The 23439-nt window shown below is 41.5% G+C and overlaps 1 protein-coding gene across 1 annotated transcript in view; it reads left to right on the top strand.

Annotated features, from left to right (window-relative positions):
* BRCA2 (BRCA2 DNA repair associated) overlaps positions 1-23439 on the top strand; it is a 57365-nt gene that overhangs the window by 32520 nt on the left and 1406 nt on the right. The window contains 10 exon segments of the mRNA XM_081045753.1: positions 298-652; positions 4063-4218; positions 4321-4465; positions 6679-6800; positions 9004-9202; positions 9449-9612; positions 9697-9835; positions 19662-19906; positions 21589-21735; positions 22994-23439. Of these exon segments, the coding sequence (XP_080901879.1) occupies positions 298-652; positions 4063-4218; positions 4321-4465; positions 6679-6800; positions 9004-9202; positions 9449-9612; positions 9697-9835; positions 19662-19906; positions 21589-21735; positions 22994-23439 (2118 nt within the window).

Below are 23439 nucleotides of genomic sequence, written 5' to 3'. Positions count from 1 at the left end.
CCCTCTTCCTCCCACCCCCTCTTTAATCTCATATTCTTGAGAAGAATATGAATACTAATTCAATCCACTCTTCGGGGATTGCTAATAAAGCATTTTTGTATTTTGAGGGTTTTAATATTTAATTCATTTTTAACACTATAAAACTTAATGTATTTCTGGCTACCAAATTTTAAATTCTCTCTGTCTCAGTATTTCTTCAATAAAGGTATTAAATTTTTATTTTCAATTATTCGGTGACTTTTTTCTGCAATGAAATTGTACACTTACAGTTCCTAAAATGTGCATTTTTCTTTTTAGATATGATATGGAAATTGATAAAAGCAGAAGATCAGCTATAAAAAAGATAATGGAAAGGGATGACACAGCTGCAAAAGCACTTGTTCTCTGTGTTTCTGAAATAATTCCATCAAGCACAAATCTCTCTGAAACTTCTGACAGTAAAACTAGCAGTGTGGAGACCAACAGAGCAGCCACTGTGGAACTGACAGATGGCTGGTACGCAGTGAAGGCCCAGCTGGATCCCCCGCTCTCAGCCCTCCTCCAGAGCGGCAGGCTGGCCGTGGGCCAGAAGGTCATCACTCACGGAGCGGAGCTGGTGGGCTCTCCTGACGCCTGCCCACCTCTGGAAGCCCCAGAATCTCTAATGCTAAAGGTAAGATAAGTTAATGCACACTCTAGGAAAAAATCAGTCACTGATTTAAATTCTGGAGAGCTTGTACATTTAAAATTTTTAATTTACCGACGCCTGTTAAGGATACACCATTTCTTGGAAATGGCATGATAATCCTAATGTAAGTGGCAGATTCCTCAGGTGCGTTTCTCAGAATGTATTCCATTGTTAAGCAGCACATGACTGTAAAAGATTTATGACCCCCCCACACACCCCCAAAAGGCAGCCACTGATGGCAGCCTCAGGCTACTCATGTTCTCCCCAAAGACAGCCACTCTGAAGCTTCGGCTGTTCTCCTTCATTTAGACAATAACTACTAGCCTCCTGCGATGAACGATGAACGAGGAGGAGTGAAGTCTGGATTCAATATTTACGTTGTAATGACAATAGTTTTTGCAACTCAGCGTATAATATACTATGATTACATTTCATTTCTTCACAACTTAGTGCTTTCCCTGGAGTTATTAACTGTCTTGCTTTTTTTGTTTCTTAATTTTCTGTGTCCTTACCACCAACTCATTCCCATGCAGGCGCTATATAAAATTCATCCCAATATGTTAAAATACCCTTATCAGTTCCATTTCTTTTTCTTGGAGATCCCCTGGACCTCTCCATATTCCTGCTTTATCTGAAGTGGTTATTTTCTACATATGCTGCACAGTTCTTCTGGAAATTGTTTTCACCTCTTTCTGTTTTAGAAGCCCAGTTTTCTGGATTTCATATCTTTCTAGCTTTATTCCCTTGGTTTAAGGGCACACAACCCAGAAGCCTCTTGAGAAAGGGAGCATGCAGCTTTTTAAAATTATATTGTAAGGTTGGCCAAATAAAGAGTTTGCAATTGAAATAATTCCTTTAGAATTTTGAAGCCATTTCCTCTATTATCTTCTTGCTTCTAGTGAAGCTTCTGCTAAGTTCAGTACTATTCTTATTCCCAGTCCTTCACTGGGAGATCTGTTTCCAAGAAGTGTTTGAGATCATTTGTCTCCAGTATTCTGAAATTTCATAATAATGTACTTTGGTGTCAGCCTTTGTGTTAAATCATTGTCCTGGGTACACAGTGACAATCAGTCTGTAAACATATGTTCTTCACTGAGTTTTGGGAAATTTTCTTGAAGTGGTTGTTTGATAATTTCTTCCCTTCTATTTTTTTCTCTTCATTTTTTTTTTTTAATTCCTTATATTTGGGCACTAAGCCTCTTAGATTGGTCCTGTAATTTTCTTGTTTCTTTCCCTCTTCTCTTCCTTTTTTATTGTCTGTTTCACCCCCTACTTTCTAGGTCTTAATCTTATCTTCTAATCCCTCATGAATTTGTGCCTTCTGGCATCATTTTCAATTTCCAGAGACCTTTATTATCCCCTAAACCTGTTTTTCTGACATCAGGATGTTATTTCACAGATACAGTATCTTCTCGTCTTTCTGAGGCTGATTAGTATTTTGTTTTATTTTAGTTTTTTCTGCTCCCTGCATTGTTTTCCCCTGTGAGAACCTTTTTTTTATTTGCTTGGGTGTCTCAGGTTGGAGACTTTGCCCCACTACTGGTTGTTAGTTGTTCTTTCCTCTTCACTGGTGGGGCACTAATGAGCTGATTAGAAGTGCTATGTGAGGTGGGTGGGGCTTGTCAACTTGTGGGTAACATGGGGATGTGATTTTTTTTTTTTTAATTAGGAGACCCTCAAATATCAGCAACTGTTAGGAGAGCTGGGCAGAGTAAGAAAACTAACAGGGATTCCTTTTCAGCATAAGGGTTTTCATTGCATTTTTTGTTTTCAGTACAGCATCTCACCCCACACTAGCTGCTTCTGCCTGGTGTTGCAGAGTCCAGGATGTGTGTTGTTTAGCCTCTCCAGAAAGTAAATTCTCCTGGGTTCTTTGTGGGGTGAGGGATGGACAGTCACGTGGTTGCCTGGGATGGGAGAGGAAATCTGAGGTCTTAACTATCTTCAGACAAAATCTCCACCATTCCTCCCATTTTAGCCGCACCTCATGCTCCTGCCTACAGAGGGTACCTGTTGCCTCCAGTGGCTGGGTTATTTCCTCAAATTGTTTTGTTTCATATTGGCTCCATACAACAAGTTTGCTAGTTGAGTAACATTAGATCAATTATGTAATTTCCCTTATACTTCAGTTTTGTCACCTGTAAAATGGGAAGTCTTAGGATTGTTGTGAAGATTAAATGTAATGTAAAGCACTAACGCTGTGCCAGGCACCACAGTAAGTGCTCTGTGAATGTCTGCTGTTTTTATTAACTGTAATCATCCTCGAGCTGATTTGTTATTTACCACTTGTGCAACAGATTTTTAGCTTCCAGATTTTTGATGATATATCATCTATTGTCTTCTCCAGTTCTCTTTGTTCTTGTAGGTTTTTTGAGGGAACCTAGATAAATAAGTATATTTTAATCCATCATGTTTAAAGTATCTTTTATTAATTTTCTAATATAGGCAGACCTTGGAGATATTGTGGATTCAGGGCCAAACCGCAATAAAGCGAATGTCGCAATAAAGCGAGTCACATGAATTCGTGGTTTCCTAGTGCATATGAAAGTAATATTACACTATACTGTTAAGTGTCTGTTAAGTGTCTAAAAACAATGTACATACCTTAATTAAAAATACTTTATTGCTAAAAATCACTAACCATCATCTGAGCCTTCAAGGAGTCATACTCTGTTTGCTGGTGGAGGGTCTGCCTCACCACCAATGGCTGCTGACTAATCAAGGTGGTGGGAGCCAAAGGCTGTGGTGGTTGTGGCAATTTCTTAAAAAAAGACAACCGTGAAGTTTGACATTTTGACTGACTCTTCCTTTCACGAATGATTTCTCATAGATCACAGATCACCATAACAAATATAATAATAATGAAAAAGTTGGAATTATTGCAACAGTTTCCAAAACGTGACAGACACAAAATGAGCAAATGCTGTCAGGAAAATGGCACCAGGAGACTTGCTTGATGTAGGATTGCCACAAACCTTCAATTTGTAAAATATACAATATCTGAAAAGTGCATGGGGGGAATCACAGCATAAATTATATACATGTATAACCACTATGCTGTACACCTGAAACTAATATAAAATAATATTGAATGTCAATTGTAACTGAAAAAAATAAATATATATATATATTTGTGAAGCACAATAAAACAAGGCATGCCTGTGGTAATACTTATATGACATTAAGACTTTACAGCAGCTTAAATAATTTTTTTAAGGTAGTACATTTTGAAAGTGTTTTTACTGTCGTACAGTTTTTCAACTTACTGTCTTACTTCCCTTCATTAGACTTTTTAAAGCAGCCAGTCCTAAAAGAATGAAAATGTTATGAAATCTGAAATACAATTGAATATATTTCCTTTGCTTATAAACCAATATATTCCTTAATTTGTCCAGATTTCTGCTAACAGTACCCGGCCTGCTTGCTGGTATGCCAAACTTGGATTCTTTCGGGACCCTAGACCTTTTCCTCTCCCCTTGTCATCACTTTTCAGTGATGGAGGAAATGTTGGTTGTGTTGACGTAGTTATTCAAAGAGTATATCCTATACAGGTATGATATGTTCTTGAAACTTACTCTCTATTTCTCTCTTTTGAGACAATTAGTTTGAATGATCCCTCCTTACCATGTTTTCTGTCTGATGCATTATTGCAGTGGATGGAGAAAACGTCATCTGGATTATACATATTTCGCAATGAAAGAGAAGAAGAAAAGGAAGCAGCAAAATATGCAGAGGCCCAACAAAAGAGACTAGAAGACTTATTCACTAAAATTCAAGCAGAATTTGAAGAGCATGAAGGTAAAAATGAGTTGTATATTACAAGTTTTTTTATACGAAAACAAGTTTTTTTCATTAGAATTTTTGGAGGCTTCTAGTTTAATTGGGTAATTTTGTAATTGGGTAAATTGTCTTTGAGTAATAGAGTTCTTTGTTCTAATTCTGAATCTGAATTTTTTCTGTTTTTCAAAATATTATTACATAAACATACAGGTAAGCATTGACCTAACCCCAAATTATTAAGTCTTTACTCAACATACTGAACTTTTTAGATACTGTAATTGTCTTACATGATTACATAGGCATAACACTTTGCAGAAGTACATTCCCTCTTCAGCGTCAGTACTGTAGTATCTTTTTTTGGTATTTGTAGTATTTATCGTATCTTATTTTGGTACTAGAGAAAGAATAGCAGCATGGGAAAGAACTATGAAATTATTTTCCCCTAGACAAGTACTGTATGAATCACTTATATGTGGAGTGTAAAAAAAGATAAACTCGTAAAAAAATGGTGGTTACCAGAGCATGGGGGGGGAGATGAGATTGATATTGTTTGAGATACTTACAGTGAGTAGTAAAGAAGCCATAAAGATCTAATGCGCAGTGTAGTGAATGTACAGAGGGTGCCAGAATAATATATACACAGTTTAAGAAAGGAAAAAACTGTATTAAAATTGTACTACTCAATATATACCGATAACAAAAGATGAACACAAGCCACATTTGACTTCTGCATTTACAAGAGGTGCTCAAAGTGGTTGCCGTCAGCGTCCAGACACTTCTGATGACGGCGAACACTGTTTGGTAGATTTCTGTGGCAAGTGTGTAAACTGCTCCAACACCACAGCAGAAGCAGCAGGACTCGTTGCTGTGCGCGGCCTCCTGGATCTTTCCTTGTGCACATCACATACAGCACTACGCGTCTCAAACTTACCACGAATGCGTGCAGTTGTTAGGCGTGTTGGAGGTTCTGTTGCACACTCACTCATCCATTGTTGTTGTACTTCCACAACGTTCTCGAATTTCAAGTACCACTTCAAAATGGTCTTGGGCTCCTCAAACAACGACCGTGATTCTGCCATTTTCTGTCCTGCCTGTCGCATGGTGACACTAGCATTCATTTGATTAACGCCATCTTTTGAGCAAACATCATACTACATATTGCTACTGTAATTCAACTCAACTTCAAAAAGTAATACATAGATAACATCTCCTTAAAATGTGTATACATGTTTTTGGCACCCCTGGTAGACAGTATTTCACTATAATTATGTAAGTTCATAAATATCAATACAACAATCATATTACAATATATAAATATCAAAGTAACATGTTGAACATCTTAAATTTACACAATGCTACATGTCAAACATTCAATAAAAAGAAAAACTCAAAAAAATATTTTCCCCCTAGGCCATTGTCATTTTCATTCTTCAGTGTCTTTATCTACATTATATAACTTTTGCAGTTTTTGTTGTTGTAGTTGTTGAGTTTTATGTTACTATACTTGGAGCTAGACTTGTTTTCCCTGTGACTTTTTTTTTTAATTTATTGGGATGACAATTGTTAATGAAATTACATAATTTCAGGTGTACAATTTTGTATTACATCATCTATAAATCCCATTGTGTGTTCACCACCCAGAGTCGGTTCTCCTTCCATCACCATATATTTGATCCCCCTTACCCTCATCACCCACCCCCCACCCCCTTACCCTCTGGTAACCACTAAACTATTGTCTGTGTCTATGAGTTTTTGTTTCTCATTTGTTGTGACATCAATTTTAATAATAAAAATCATAGTGGGTATTGTTGTGTTTTGTTTTTTTTTGCTTAAAGGACATGAAGTTACTTTTTTAATATCTTTTTTGCTGAAAATTTTATGTTCTGCATTGCTTCATGATTTTTTATATTAACTTCATGTTGTATATAAATCTGCAAAAAAATTGGACTCAAAATTTGATTTACTTAAACTTACCACTGTCTCATGGTGTTTCTATGATTAAGTAAATCACAAAATAATTTACTTAATTTACAAATTACTCTAATTAAGTAGACTCTTTGTATGACACTTTTTTAAAGCATGAGTACGTTAGTTTGACATTTTCCTAGAAAACTTTTAGCAGATAAATGGTTTCTTATTTTTTAACCCCTGTTCTTTGGGTATTTTTGCTTGGCTCTCTAGCTTCCAGTGTTAACTTTGTGGTTTGGCTGATTAATGATTTTTTTCCCTAGAAAACAGAACAAAACAATGTCTACCTCCACGTGCACTGACCCGACGGCAGGTGCGTGCTCTGCAGGACGGTGCCGAGCTCTATGAAGCTGTAAGGACCGCACCAGACCCCAGTTACCTGGAGGTGAGAGAGGAACAGGCACTTCACCCGTTAGGTGGGAAGTTGTGGTCACCCCTGACCATCATGGGAAGCGGAGTATTAAAGGCTGTTCTCAGAGGGGCCCCCAGTGATGGGGCAAACCTCTGTGGTACATTTCAGTTCTATATCAAATAGAGAGTAGGAGGGTTAAATAACTTTAGATGGTAAATAAGTGTGGCTTAAAATGCAGGCATAACTTGTTTACTTTTAAGATGAAGCAAGTATCTGCAAAGTAATGCCTTAGTTTCCACATTCTCAGCTTTTTCTCACGTCCTACGTAGAGTTTGTTTCATAAGCCTCTCCTTTTAGGGTACTGAGATCGAAAAGTTTCAGAAGCACTAAACTGTGTTGGAAATAGCAGAAGCTTTAGAATCATGGCTCTGCTGTTTATTAGCCAAGAAATTGGGCGTAAAATAACTATAAAATGGGCATAAAATAAGTTGTTTTAGGATCAAATTAGATAATGTATGTAAAAGTGTATTGTTACAAAATTCCATAAAGATGTTAGTTACTATTATTAGAACATCATCTCATATATTCAGGTAAGCTACCTCCTAAATTTTTAGACACTCTGTTATCTAATTAATGCAAATTCTAGGATTAGTTTGCTTGATAGGGAGAAGATGGAAAGTGCTAGGAAAGCTATTGTTTGTTTATTGGTTAATCTCATTTATTTGATGACTGTATATATAGCCTTAGTCGTCTTAAATAGTGGGACTACAAAATAACGAATACTCTATTAGGAGAGTGAGCAGTGCTGTTCTGAATGGAATTCCCTCATGTTCCCAAGTGACAACCCATTCTCCCCGTGAGAGGTGAGCCCAGTTGTGAAGCCTGGCAGTATATCTGCTGCAAGTCTGTGAGTGAAGGCTTTATTCTGCTTTCCTGAGAAATGATTTGCCTTTCTCTCTTATTACCTATGTTGAAGCTTATTTATGCTTTCTATGAGTCATCATAGAAAGATAGGTTTAATTTCATCCACAAAATTTAACAAGATCTTTATTAGTCTAGAAGCCTTTTGTAGAATTTATTTATAAGGAGGAAATAGGGGACAAAATGAGAACTGGAGGACTAAGTTCTGACCTGGTCCTGCCACCTTGTAGCTGGACAGGTGAGTTGTCTCTTAGGCTTCCTTTCCACCTTCTACCAAGGGAAGGCCTGAGAAGACCTTATCTCTGAGGTTGTGGGTTCGTACGGTTCTATGAGATTTCACTTAGGTCAAGTTACTGTAATGCTTGAAGGGAAAAAAAACCATCCTTTTCTAAAGTACCCTTTCAAAGGATTCGTTTTAACTGATGATATTAAATGTTGTGGAACTTTGGAAATCACAGATTTTTTTATTTTTTAAATTCATGTTTAAACTGAACACTGTCTACATTTTTGGAAAACCTTCTCAGGGTACAGAGAGTTCAGACTCTCTTCTGCAGAGTAGGATATTAAGATGTATAAGGCAGCAGCAGTCTAGTGTTAGGTGTCAGGATTCCATTTCCTATTTTATTTTATTCTGTTTTTGTTTGTTCATTTATTTAATTTTGTTACACTGGGCTGAGTGAGAGTCCCAATGGGTCCAGACAGCAATTTGGTGAAATATTGGGAGGGAAGTGTGGAGACAGAGGCAAGTTCTCACAGCACAAATCTGTGTTAAATTACTATATCTACTGTTCCAGAGGGTTCATGAAATTACACTACAGGGCTAAGAATGAGGGTTCTTGAGTTAAGCCCCACCTGTATGTCTCTGCGAGTTATTCTCTCTGTACCTCAGTTTCTTCTATAACATGGGAACAATAATAGTATCTACCTCCTAGGGTTATTGTATGGATTAAATGAGTTAATGCATTTACCACACATAGATCCATTTCTCAGAGCGAGCTCTCAAATGTTAACCATTTATAATGCCATATATGTTGATTATGATTATTACAGTCACATTTATAAGTAAGGGGTTGCTTTGGCCCTAGGGAAATTTGTCACAAAGATTAGTAAACAGTGTAAAGCACCTAAAAATATTTATGTGATAAGCTGAGTATGTTCATCTCACTTTTTATATTGTCACACCCTTAAAGAGAACTCTACTGTGTTTTTATCCCTTAAATGTGAGGGATTCACTTACAATAGATGAGGTGTTTTGTTTTTGTTTTCTTGCTTTTCATGCCATCATTATCTGCCTTCATATATTAAATGATCACAGGGTTATTTTAGTGAAGAGCAGTTGAGAGCCTTGAATAATCACAAGCAGACGTTGAATGATAAGAAGCAAGCACAGATCCAGCTGAGATTCCGGAAGGCTGTGGAATCTGCTGAGCAAGGGGAGCAGATGTTATCAAGGGACGTTACAACTGTGTGGAAGCTGCGAATCATAAGCTATGAGAAAAAAGAAGAAGATTCAGGTCAGTATGTAAATTTTTTGTTTTTATCAGTTTTAAGTTAAAGTTTATGATATTAATAAAATAATCTCAAATGCTAGTTTAAGTATAAAGTTAGTGTATATCAGAGGAGCAAAAATGGGCTACCAGCACCCAAAAAATGATGATCGAATCCTTAGATCTCAGTTGTTATCAGTGTTCCATTTTTAAACAAGAATCTCGATGATGATCAGTTCTTCCATTGTGTCTTTTTCCTCTTTACCTAAATAGTTATACTGAGTATCTGGCGTCCGTCATCAGATTTATATTCCCTGTTAACAGAGGGAAAGAGATACAGGATCTATCATCTTGCAACATCAAAATCTAAAAATAAACCTGGAGGAGCTAAAATACAGTTAACAGCAACAAAAAAAACTCAGTACCAACAACTACCGGTACACACTTTCATTATCATTTTTCATTTTTGATGAATGTATATTAGTTTATAGCATTGACACATGCTGATTTTTCTCTTGTAGGCTTCAGACGAAATCCTGTTCCAAGTTTATCAGGCAAGGAAGCCCCTTCCCTTCAACCAATTACTGAATCCAGACTTCCAGCCACCTTGTTCTGAGGTGGACCTAATAGGATTTGTAATTTCTGTTGTGAAGAAAATAGGTAAGGTATAGCCTATTTAATTGTAGCTTTTTATTGATACTTTTGAAAAACATGATCTTTTACATTTTGTCTTCCTTATGATTAATTGGAACTACAAATTGGCAAATTTGATAACTGAGTGATTTGAAAGTAGACCTGTTTTAATCTCAATTCTTAATGAAAAGCAATTCTGCGGTATTACAAGGAAAGAACTTACCTCCCATTCTGTGCTACTTAATTTTAAAGAGATAGCTAGAAAATGTTTTGCAGCATTTTAGTGATTACTAGATAATAATTGTAATTTCCCTGTGCAGTTAACTGAGGAGTCAAACCTCCACCTCCGGGTTTTGGGTTTCTTTTTCCTTTGCAATATCCCTCATTATCCCTAATAATATCCCTTGTTCTAAAGCCTATTCTTTGAATATAGCTGCTCCAACTTTTTTATGGTTAGTGTTGTTTTGCATGGTATCTATCTTTCCCCATTCTTTTATTTTTAACCTACTGAGGACTTTATATTTCAAGTGTGTTTCTGATAGACAGCGTGGCTGGGTCTTGCTCTTATCCATTCTGACAGCCTTTCTTTTAACTGGTTTGTTTAATCTGATCTCCTTTAATCTGATATTGATAAAGTTGGTTTAAAATTGACCACCTTGCTGGCTGCTTTCAATTTGTCCCATCAGTTTCTCGTGTTGGAAAGCAAGTCGCATGACATTTCTACACACTTGGTAGCAGCTCTTGTCTCAGACTGTCTTTTCAGGATTGTTTATATAGCAGAGAGGTCAGGGAGGGCCCAGAGAAGATTGCTTCCTGACCAGAAAATCTGATCTCTCTTTCTGTGAGTTTTGGTTTTTCAGGTTTCACATATAAATGAGATTATACGATATTTGTCTCTGTCTGACTTGTCTCACTGAGCATAATGCCATTGAGGTCCATCATGTTGCTGCAAATGGCAGGTTTCCTTCTTTTTTATAGGTGAACAGTATTCCTTTGCTTATACCACATTTTCTTTATCCACCAATCTGTCGATGGACTCTTAGGTCGTTTCCATACCTGGCTATGTGAATAATGTTGCAGTGAATATGGGGGGTGCAGCTATCTCTTTGAGATAATGATTTCATTTCCTTCAGCTATATACCCAGAAGTGGAAATGCTGGATCATATGATAGTTGTATTTCTAAATTTTTGAGGAACAAGTAATTTTAAATGACAGAGAAACTCCATTTCTCTCCAGCCCTTTCACTCTGTCCTTCCCAAGGAAAGAAGCATTTATTTCATTTGTGACCTTGGGAAATAGGTCATTATCCATGTTTGTCTTCGGCTCTCTTGGAACCTATGAGCTTGGAGTCCATGTTTCTACCCCTCTGCTCTTTCCTCCTCCAACGAAATAGAACCCTGTCAAGTGCACCTTGGCGAGATTGAGGAAGGGCTTTTGTTGTTCCATCTTAGATCAAAGCCACACTCTCCAATCCTGATTACCGACAAAAAAAGTGGGTGATTGACACTTCTTTGATGTCTCTTTTTCTCCTGTGGTTCACAATTATCATTCTGCAAAACCCCAAAAGTAGGGGAGGGAGAAGAATTTAGTGAGATGAGGTGAGAAGAGAGCTCGTGGAAAACCTAGGTTGAAAGCCGAGGAGGAGCTGATGACCACTTCTGTGAGGTGAGGCTGGTACGTTTGCAGTGTCACTTCACATTTACTACTCCCAGCATCTCAGCCAAATTCATCTATATTTTATTCCCTAAATGTGCACATTCCTCTTTCCATTTTTCTATCTACAAAGCCAAATTCGCATCTCCCTAAATGCTAGGAAGTGTCAAGAGCCAGCTGCAGTCCGACTTGAAGCACAAAGCCTTCCATTTATTCATTATTTTGTGCCAGGCACCCCAATCTCCTCTCCTCAGTCTGTCCCCCACTCCAGTTCAGCTACAGTGACACCCTCCTTGCTGTCCTGAGCCCACCGAGCTCACTTCCTCACAGAGGCTTACACTCACAGCTCCCTCTCCGGAAACTTCTGACACAGTCACGTGGCTGGCTCCTTTCGCTCCTCCAAGTCTGGTCAGATGCGGCCCTCAAAAGAGCAGCTCTCCCTCTGCTCCCAGCCCAGCGCTCAGCAGCACCTGACAGCATACATTTCCCTGGTGTTTGTCTCCCTCCTCCAGAACAGGAGCTGTGTCCTCAGCTCCCGAAACAGTGCCTGGTACAGGGTTGGCTCTGAAAGCTTTGGTGCATTCCTCATTAGCAGCTGGCCTGTCCTCCTCTGTCCCTTCCTTGGTCCTTTGGCTAAGGTTTATGGTCAGTCTTTTTTTAAGATGGCTTCATGTGTGCCATATTACATTGACTGGGTATGTGTTTCCTTACTTCTGAGACTGTATCTTGGTTAGGCATAATATTACGGATCACGCTTTCTTTCCTCACCTCAAAACTTGGCAGAAATTGCTCTTTTGGCATCTAACAGTCTGGGACTGGCCTAATTTTTCCCCCATTTAGGTGGTTTTCTTTTTATGTCTGGATGTCTGAAGAATATGTTGTTTTGTAGTTCAAAAGCTTGACTAAGCTGTGTCTTAGTGTAAATATTCTCTACAAAACTCTCCTGGGACACAGGATCCTCTTCTAATCTGCAGACTCAATGCTTTCTTTATTGGGGAAATTCTGTCATTTCAGGGAAATTTAGGGAAATTTCAGGGAAATTCTGTCATTTCTTTGAATATATCTGCTGTTCCATTTATTGGGATTTCTACTTCAAGGACACCTGTTAGTCTTATGTTGGATTATTTTTGTTTTTATCTCATCTCTGATTGCTTCTATTTGTCTTTTTCATCTTCATTCACCATTATGTCCAGCCTTTATGTCAGTAATTTTATTTTCTACATTGTTTTATTTCTTGCTATTTCTAATGCACATAGCTGTCCCATTAGGCTTACATATTGGTGTCCTGAATTCATTTCTTTGGCCCTGCAGTCTCCTTATCATTTTACAGGGCTATTTATCATCCCTTATGCCAGCTTCTACTTTACTGAATTTATGTTCTTATTAAATTCAATGGCATAAATCTGTTCTGAAGATGCGAAACTGTCTGTTCTTTTTGTCTTGTTTTCTGATGGGTTGTGCTCTTTGTCTTTGCTGTGCTCTTTTCTCCTCTGTTTTAATGGGTTTTGTTTGGTGGCTTGTGTTTTGGTGCTTTGCAGGTTTTCTCTGACTGTAGTATGTTAATACCCTCCATTGATTCCATAGCATTTCATTTCATCTTGGTCAGACTTGGCTGACTTTTTCCACACATTCTATTGTTGTTATAGATGGTGGGTAACTTGTATTCATTCATTCAGTCAATACTTATTGAATGCCTGCTACTGCCAGGCATTGTGGTGAGTACTGGGTACAGAGCAATGAACAAAACAGTCAAAACCCCCTGCCCTCGGGGAGCTTCCACTGTGGTGGGGGAGCCATTGCAAACAAAATAATAAGTGGCATGTGTACCTTTCTCAGTAAGTGCTGATGAAGCACATTAAGTGCGGAATGATAGGTAGTATCAGGGAAGGGAGGGGAAATGCAGCTTTGGGGAGGGAGGTGAGGAAAGACTTCACTGCAAAGCTGACAGGATCTGAGGGAGGCTTTAAGGACCCACAGGAGGGAGGCCTGTGGACCTTCACGGAGAGGCATTTCCAGCAGAAGGGATGGTGGTGGCAGGTCGTGAGACAGTATCCGGCCTGGTGCCCCTGGGCAGTGGCAGAGGCCGGCAGTGTGTGCGAGCTCACAGCCAGGGAGACGCTCCGAAGAGCCAGATCACATGGTGGCCCTGGGACCGACTTCCTTTTTCTGGCGGATGGGAGAAGTGACACCATCTGACTAGGTTTTCAGGGGGCCTTTCAGGCTCCCAGTGAGAATAGATGGTAGGGGGTGTGAGGGCACAAACAGGGGAACCAGGTGGAGGCTACTGCAAGAATTTCGGCACAGGGTGCTGACAAGAGTCTGACCAGACAACAGCCAGGGGGGTGGTCACACGTCGTCAGAGTCTGAAAGTAGAGGGTCCGCATGGGGTGAATAGAGGAGTCGGGTCGGTGCCACAGTGTTTGGTCTAAGCACCTGGAAAAATGGACTTGCCATTTATTGAGAGGAAAACAGGGCGTGGGGAAGGTCAGGCGCTCAGTGTGGACAGTGAAGTTTTAGGCGCTTAATCCAAGTAGACATTTCTACCTGACACTTGGGTACAGGCGTCTGTTCAGGGGAATGGTCTGGGCTGAAGATATAAATTGGGAAGTCAACATCCACGTGGTGGGTAAAGTGGTCGGACTCGCTGAGGTCATGAGGGTGGGAGAGAGAGAGAAGTGACTCAGGCTGTCCCTCCTGGAAGAAGAGATGGAAAGGAGCCAGTTAAAGAAAGAGGAGGAGCGTGAGCGAGGTGTGGGGGAGGCTTGAGAGGGAGCTCTGCTGAAGCTGGGAGAAAAGGAGGATTTCAGAGAGGTGAGCGTGAGCGTCTGGGGCCAGCACTTGACAGCGTCCGTGGAGAGCCGAGGGCTGAGCGTGGTACTGGCTTTAGCACCGAGGACCCCTTTGCTGGAGTGACAGGCTGCGGAAAGAGAGGAGTAGCAGCGGTGAGTACAGGCGTCAGGGAATCCTGCTCCCAGTGAAGATGGGAAATGAACCGGGACGGGAAAGAGCTGAGGGGAGTCAGGGCCAGAGAATATTCGCTTTTTCAGATCAAAGTGCTGGTAGCATCCTGATAACATGTGTATTGACGAGAAGGGTCCAGGAAAGAGGGTGAACATTACAGTGGAAGAAAAGGGGGGCTGGTGGTGCAATGCAGTTCCTCGTGCCGTGTCGGGACGGTGCCTAGTGGGTATATGGGGAGGTTGGCCTCAGCTGGTAGGTTGTCGGTCCCCATCTGTAGTTAGAGGGGAAAGCGTGGAGTACAGGGTACGGGTGAAGCGGGAGAGCTGGCGTGTGAGTAAAACTTGGGGCAGCCCTCCTCTGATTGCTTCTGTTTCCGCACTGCAATAGGAAACGAAATCATCACCTGAGAGTCACAATGGAGGGAAAGGCGTTAAAAGTTTGACATCATCACTCCAGTAAATGGCAGAGTGGACGGGCTGGGCGAACACTTGGTGGCTGCCAGGGCCACTGGAGTTCATGAAGATAAAGTGACCAGTCGTCACAGCTGTGTGATACTTTTCCAGCCATGTTCGGCAGTAATGGTGCAGGCACGAGGCAGGGGGAAGTGAGATCTGGCCAGACTTGTAGTTAGCTGGGTAAATAACACACAGTAGGAGGGAAGGAATGTGGGGGTGTAGGCAAAGGAGGGATTTTAATAACTGACCCTGGATTTTAAGCATGACGCAGAAGAGAGAAGGGACATTTGGGGACTGGAAGAGCAGCAGGAGGTAAGAAGGACGACCCAGTGGGGTGGAAGGATTGGTTGAGGTAGGGTTCTATCGGGAGTGAGCTGGAGAGATCAAAGGTTGTGGTGGAAGAATGAGATATTTGGAATTGAGCTTCTGGGGGAGAATGAGGTTATTGCAAGTAACGAGGTCTTGGGTCAGTCTGCCGGGTGGGCAGCTCACAGACTGCAGACAAGACCCTCAAGGAGCATACACACCCTGGGAGCCCAGGCTGTCAGAAGGGTTATCTGTGGGGATACTGAAGTCACAGAGAAATCAGCAATAGTAATGACAGAGCGACAGTGTTGTGAGCTGAGTCTTCAAGAAAATGAAGGGAGTGAGTGACCAGGGGCAGTAGATGCCTGAACAAGGAGATTCAAAGCTGAGTGTTTTGGGGGAGGTGCCGGGAGCAGCAGCGAGGAGCAAGGAAGACACTCACCCACCTTGAGCTCCAGGAGCACAGTCTGCAGGGCAGCTGTGGCATCAGACACAGGCTGGGCATGTTCCAGCAGGACAGTAAAGAGCAGTTCCGGAACGTGGAGCGTGCTGAGGTTTGGCTGAGTTCCCGAGGATCCAGTGGAGGATTCCAGGAGACAGGGAGAGGTGGGAGATGGTGTCAGGGCATCGTGCAGAGCTTTTGGAGACTGTCTGGGAATATGGCCTGGGCTCCTTGTGGAGAAGGATATGACATCAGGGCTAATGGTCCCAAGTCACGTGGTGACGGTCAGGTCAGGCGTGTGGGAGAGGGACAGTGAGGCGGCCTGCCAGGACCCCGTGTAGTTCTCGACTTTTTCTCGATTGTGTCCAAAACCAATGTTTTCCTGCTCTCAGTTACTGTGTAAGGGCCGGGTTTCCAGTTTCTATCCGCTATTTCATGTCCCTGGAAGATGTCTGTTCTGTCACTTTCCCTAGCTCAGTAACCCTGTACATCACTTTGCTAGGACTGCTGTGACAAAGTACTGCAAACTGGGGCTTCCACAACAGAACTTTGTTGTCTCCCAGTCTGGAAGCCAGCTGTCCAAGGCCCAGGTGTGGTAGGCTGTCCTTCTGCGGCTGTGAGGGAGAATGTAGTCCGGCGGCTCTCCCAGCTCCTGGCAGTCTTTGGCTTGTAGCTGCGTCACCCCAGTGTCCAACTTCATCTTTACATGGTGTTTTCTCTGTGCGCATGTCTGTCTCCAAATGTCCACCAGTTTGAGGGACGGGATTCAAAGCTGAGTCTTCTGTGCTTGCTTGGCTCTATCCAGTCTCTTGCTGCATTCCTTCGTCACCAAGTTTTAAATTTTATATCAGCATATTCCTCATTTGTATGTTTTTGGTGAACATTCTTTTTTAATTTAGTTTGATGTTAAAGTTATCTAACACCCAAAGACACAATTCTAAACACGATTCTAAGCTCGTGTTTTCCAGCTTAGAATCTTTCGTGGTTCCCTGCCCCTTAGAAGCTGAAACCCAAACTACTTTTTATGCCTGGAAACCCGTCAACTTCCTGCCTTGAACCACCACCTCACACCTCAGCTAAACTTTAGTTTCATAATCCAGACACACTGTGACAGGGGGCACTTCCTACCTTTGAATATTCGTTCACAGTGCGCAGAATGCCCTTTGGCCCCCCTCTAGGAGAATTCTCCCCCTTCTCATTCTGCCCCGCGGCCCCTCCCTAGCAGGGCTCACAGCCTGACTGAGAATTTCCTTCTCCAGCTTGCAGCACTGTGTGTGTGTGTGTGTGTGTGTGTGTCTGTGTCTGTGAGCACGCATCCCATGGTCCTCTCTGAACCTCCTCCCAAGCACACTGATAACGTGGTCTTGTTTTAGCTTCTTTCTATCCCACCTCTGCCATAATGGGGGCAAAGGGACCGTTGACAACGTCAGGGGGGCACAGTTTATGACGTCCTCGTGGTAACACTTCCTTTGCTGTTGTGATCCCACCGTGCAGACGGGCAGCCGGAGCTGGGACAGGTTAACCGATCTGCCCAAGGTCACAGTTCTCTAAAGGGACTTAAACCCATTCTTTTAGGCTCTATAGCTTATATGTTTTTTCTTACACATCATGCTGCCAAACCAATACCAAGCCCAACATTGGAGACTTGGGCTTAAAACAGTGTCTTCTCTATTTTCAGTCTGTTTCATTATGACATTACAGAAACCCTCTCAGATAAAATGAATTAAAATGAGATCACTTCTCAAGTTGGTTCCCTGGGAAACAGTCTCAAAGATTTCCATGCAGGTTTCCTGGGAAGTGCCCTCAGGAGCATGCTGGGCGGGAGCAGAGGGAGGCCCTGGGAGTGAGCCTGCAGAGCTGGGCGTCACCTCGGGCAACTCAGTGCCCCTGGGGCTGAGGGCAGCCCAGCCAGGAACTCAGGCTGAGCTGCCAAAAGCCAGCGCTCCCCAGAACCGGGGTGTCAGACAGTGATGGCCTGCACAGACCACAACACCCACTACAGGTGGCGTCTGTGAAGGTGGTGCTAGAAAATGCTAGTGCTTTATCGTTTCCATAAAGTTTTCTAAAGAGAATTAAAATGATATAAAGAATTCTGTGGAAGTTCAGAGAAGACCAGACTCCGTCCGAAACTGCAAAATAATTTTCTTCTCATCCTCTTGCTCAGTGCCGCCAGCATTCTGTGTGTGACTCTAGAAACGTTTTCCACTTGTCACCATTTGCACAACCAGACAAACCCAAAATGAGGGAAATGCTACAAAATTGATGTTTTTTCATGATTGGAGTGAGTTGTGCATTTTCGGCACAATTACCATGGGAATGATGTCCTTATCTGGACATCGTATCAGGGTGTCCACGAGGTTGACCTTCCTTATTAGTGTAATGGCACTTTGCTCACTGGGCTGGGTGGTGTCTGCTAGGTTTCTTCTCTGTAAAATCACCGTCTTCCCCGTTGTCAATAAGTGTCTGGGAGAAGATTCTTTGAAATTCTGCAAATCCTACTTCACCGCAGACTCTCCCCTATTAATGTCAGCATCCACCATGATTTTGTTGGCAACAGTTCTTACTGTGGGGTTTGCCTAAAGATGATTTTCTCTTTTCTTCTTTCCTTTCACATTCACTGGAACTCAGTGGAATTCTGCTCAAGGAAGGGCTGTCCCTTTTTCCCGCATGTATTTATTTGATTTATATCAGTATGGATTTACAAATACTTGTTTTATTCCGTGGGTTAACGTTCAGTAGCTTCATTATTTTGTGGCTCCTGCTGTTTCAGTTTGGGGCCCTCAGGAGCTTTTTCAGGTTGACTCCTGTGTTCTTGCTTCCTACAAGTTCCCTGTCGCTGTCCAGGATGCAGCTCCCTAAGTCCCCCCTTAACACCGACTGGTTCTGCACCGTTAAGGAAGCAGCGTGTAATGGCGCCAGTTTTACCACAGGAGAGTTGCTATAAACAAGAGTTGAGCTCCTGTAGAGTGTCTCATCAACGTCATAACGAAACAACGTTGAACAACATGATGTCATTTGAGGACCTGCTGTACTTCTCTAAGGAACCCTGGATCCTTTGTTTGGGAGAAAATGGTGTGTAGAACCAAGGTCTGATTGCTAGATGTGCTTGTTCCTACGGGGCATCACTGCTTGTGGGGCGTTTCAGGCAGAAACACCAGGAAATGTGCTGGTGTCCCAACCTGGAGTCCCTCGTAACTGGTCGGTTTTGTTTGGGGGACATGTGACAGGTATGAGAGATATCACTGTGGTTCTAAGAGCGACACAGAAACTCCGAGAAGTGACAGTCCCGCCTCGTGCTTGCTGCCCGGTGCTCTCCTCTTCCCCACACATACCGCTCCCTGGACTTCCTGGTTTATCCTTCCTGCACTTGTTTTGCATGGAGGGACAGATAGGGGTACATTTCCTTGTATCCCCTTCTTCCTATAGGAAGGGTAGGTAATACACTCGAGTCTTTCTCTGTGCTTTTCTCTTTCACCTAACAGTACGTTTGGGTCACCTGACAGAGACCGTCCTCCTGGACAGCTGCGCAGTACACCATTGTGTGGCTGTTCCATAGTGTATCCAGCTACTCTCCTGGGTAGTAGCTAATATGGGCTGCTTTCGATAGTTGGTACGAAAGCAGGATACGTGTTTTCATCATCATACACGTGTTTTCATCAACCTCTCCATATGTATTTTGCTATTATTGGAAGTATATCTTCAGAGCACAGTCCCAGAAGTGGGACTGCAGGTGGAAAGGTAAGTGTGTATGGCGCTTTGCCAGGTATTAGCAAGCTTCTCGCTGGAGGGAGGCACCACCAGGTATTCCCCTCACTGCTGTGCCTGCCTCCTTCCTCAGGAGTGGGGTGTGTGTCATGTTGTTGAAATTTTAGCACTGGAAGCAACAGGTCACTCTGGAAATCCTAAGTCTTCTCTAAACTTGATTTGTTTTCACCATGAACGTACCAAAATAAATGGGCATATTAGAGGTTCTTTGCATTTTTAATTTATCTAACAATGAAGTGGGGTTTTTGCTTTTTGTTTTTTTCATTGTAGGTCTTGCTCCATTGGTCTATTTGTCAGATGAATGCCATAACTTGTTGGCCATAAAGTTTTGGGGAGATCTTAATGAAGACATTATTAAACCTCACGCGTTAATTGCTGCAAGCAACCTCCAGTGGCGACCAGAATCCAGATCAGGAATTCCTACTTTATTTGCTGGAGATTTTTCCATGTTTTCTGCCAGTCCAAAAGAGGGCCATTTTCAAGGGACATTCCACAAAATGAGAAATACTATTGAGGTAAAATTAGTTTTGAGCATTTCCACACATTTTGGTATTTTCCTATTTTGAGAGTCAAATATAAAAGGAGTGGCAGTTTTTATGAAAATTGGATATTGAAATATGATGTCAGGTGAGTGTCTGTCATACATTCATTGCTCGTGACCCCGAAGAGGTGGGAGGGGGATGACAGTGACCAGGGAGAAAAGAGTGACCTAAACGGAAAGAACCAAGTTAGGGGGAGTGACGAGGAGGAGGTTGGAGCTCCAGGCCGTGTGGCAAACGGAAAATTGGTAACAAGAATAATGTGAGCTCCCTGTGGTCCATAGCAGTTGGCAGTGTACTTAGTTAATAATAAGCAGACTCCAGACTTTCATTTTAAACTCCATATCTAGTATTTTTTACAGTATATACCTGTCTTTGATTTGAAATAATCCCAAATAGGAAAACACTGAAATTATTTTCCCTGGATCACATGCATTTTTGCTTAAATCTGGATGTACATCGTGTAATAAATAGTGTTGGCTCAGGTTTATTGAGCTGACTGGGCATCCCACCCTGTCCTAACCCGAAGCCAACGAGCAGGGAGCTGCTTCTCCATTCTGTTGATGGAGAAAGGCTGTCACACAGCCACATGGGTGGGACCAGGATTCACACTTACGCTGTGTGAATGCAGAGCCCATACTCTTAACTACTATGCAATGCTGCCTCCCTACAAAATTCTGGATTGTATAAATTGCTAATTAATAATCTACAAAAGATAAGCCTCTTCGTTCTGTAGTTTAATATTTGAAATATATTAAATATGTTTATTCAAAATGTTTAAATATTTAACATATTCAAAATATGTTAAATATGTTTATTACAAATATGTTTATATGTTTATTCAATATGTTTAATATGTTATTCAAAATTTATATAAAATCCCATTTTAAAAGCATAGGACGTAGGTAGCTGGATAAAGGAAGTGTGGGTAATATTTACCTGAAGACTCAGTTCACACAGTGAAGAGTAACACCTGATTTATCCAGTTTCTAATTGGAGGTGGGGGTTCCCTTCATTATTTGGCTCCCATACAGAGAACCTGCTGTCTGCCTTCCAGGTTCCTCTGAGACCATGCAAGGGCAGGCAGTTCAGAGACCACTGTCATTTACGTAGCATTTTCAAGTTCTGCAAAATACTTTCATGAATTAGGTTAAACCATATTTGCTGGAATTTGACCATTCATGACTTCTGAAACAGTTTCATGTGGTTTAACCTATACGTAGTTTCAATTAATCCTTCAAACAGACGTGAGGCCGTTCTCTCAGTTTATTCCTAACACGAGGAGCTCTCTGTAGATACTGGATGGTTTACAGGTATTAGTGGTAAATGGAGCTGGAACTGGAGCCTCATCCAGTCTTCCATCTCCAGTCTAGTGTCGTATACGACACCTTGCTAAGATCTCTTAACAGCTCTTTCCTCCCCTGACATCCATGCACACTCCCTTTCTCCCTCCAACAGTTAAGCTCCCTGATCACTGATGTTGGTTTTGCATTTTTGCATTGGCATATTGTTTGACAGTTACTGTTAAATTTGGGGTGACTCATTCTTTTCTTCTGATCTGAATATTGTAGTTCTGCTTTTAAAGGTAAACTCTTTCTAACAATCTGAATGTGTAGATTTGCGTTTTACAAAACAACTTTCCCAATTTATTTTCTTAGAACATTGATATATTTTGCAATGATGCAGAAAACAAGCTTATGCTTATACTTAATGCAAACAATGCCAGGTGGTTCACCCCGACTAAAGAGTGTCCCTCAGAGCCGCACGCCATCCAGGCAGTCCTTGGTGCAGGAAGTAAGTGTCTGGTAAGTTAATATAAAATGTAAGGAATTTTATAGGTACTGTATAAGAAGGTAGCAGTGTATTCTAGTATACACCTAGTAAGCATGGTAAAATGTAATTTAACTGAATTAGAAAGTGTGGTTTATTGTTCTATGGCTCCTATAGGTATAGGTTTGCTGGAAATTATATCTTGTCTATTAAAGGCCAACTCTGTGGCTCAGGTGGTTGGAGCACCATGCTCCTAACGCTGAGGTCGCGGGTTCACTTCCCACATGGGCCAGTGAGCTGCGCCCTCTACAGCTAAGATTGTGAATAACAGCTCTCCCTGAAGCTGGGCTGCCATGAACAGCTGGAGGTTGGCGTGGGCTGCTGAGTCCAGCTGCTGTGTGCCTCTGTGAGCAGCCACCCAACGCCTGGCAACCTCAGCTCATAATACCAGCGTGGGCCAGGGAGCTGTGTCCTGCAAAACTAGACTGAGAAACAATGGCTTGAACTGGAGGGTGGGGAGAAGCAGAAGAAGAGGGGGGGATAAAAAATAAAGACAGAATGTAACACTTTCGGGGGGGCAAATTTTACAACAGGTGCTTTCATTTTGAGCACTTAAAGTACATGTGATAGAAAAGACTTTTTTGCCTGTGTCTTTTTGCTCAGAGGGCTATTCTGTACAATTAGGGTTGTTTCTAAGCTCAGTTTGATTTAACTCTTTGTATCACAATAAATGCAAATCAAGCTAAAGTCTGTAATATTGGCCAATGACTAATTCTTAAGTAGCTGACACTTGCTAAGTGTGTCTATATTATTTCATTACCTTCACAACAACCCTATGAAATAAAATTATTATCTCCATTTTACAGATGAGGGAACTATAGTATAGAGAAGGTAAGCAATTGCCTAATGTAACAAAGTTACAAAAGTAGGTATTAGAACCCAGGCAGTCTGTGTTCTTAAAATGGTAACCTGTATTTAACCTGTTAGTAAAAAGAAATAAAATATTAAAGTGTTACTTATACCCCCTACCTCCTTTTCTTGTCTTTTACTAGGATTAGTCTTCATCCATCTTTTCATGTCATTTTTATATCCTCTTCTGCACAATTATTTCCTTCTGGAGGAATAAGAATAATGATATGAATGTCTCTTGAAATCACCTGACCTATTAGCCATTAGGGGAGTGAGAATGTGTGTGGTATTTGTGTGTTTAAATATTTTTAATGAAAAGCTAATTTGATGTTTTATATTATAGCACATAATTACATATGTACTTTTGAATTTGTTTTTCGTTAGATGCCTTCTCCCAACAGTGAGATGAACTATCAGAGTCCTTTATCACTTTGTAAGCCAAAAGGGAAGTCTGTTCGCACACCTGTATCAGCCCACTTGACTTCGAAGTCATGTTGTAAAGGGGAGAAAGAGACTGATGACCCAAAAAGCAGCAAGAAGAGAAGAGCCTTGGATTTCTTGAGTAGGCTGCCTTTGCCTCCACCTGTCAGTCCCATCTGTACCTTTGTCTCGCCAGCTGCACAGAAGGCATTTCAGCCGCCACGGAGCTGTGGCACCAAATATGAAACACCTATAAAGAAAAAAGAATTGAATTCTCCTCAGACGACTCCACTTAAAAAATGTCATGACATTTCTCTTTTGGAAAGTGATTCAATAGCTGATGAAGAACTTGCACTGATAAATACCCAGGCCCTTTTATCTGGTTCAGCGGGAGAAAACCAACTTCTATC

This window comes from Rhinolophus hipposideros (assembly GCF_964194185.1).
Source record: "Rhinolophus hipposideros genome assembly, chromosome: 4".
Lineage (NCBI taxonomy): Eukaryota > Metazoa > Chordata > Mammalia > Chiroptera > Rhinolophidae > Rhinolophus > Rhinolophus hipposideros.
This window is presented reverse-complemented; position numbering and strand designations above follow the sequence as displayed.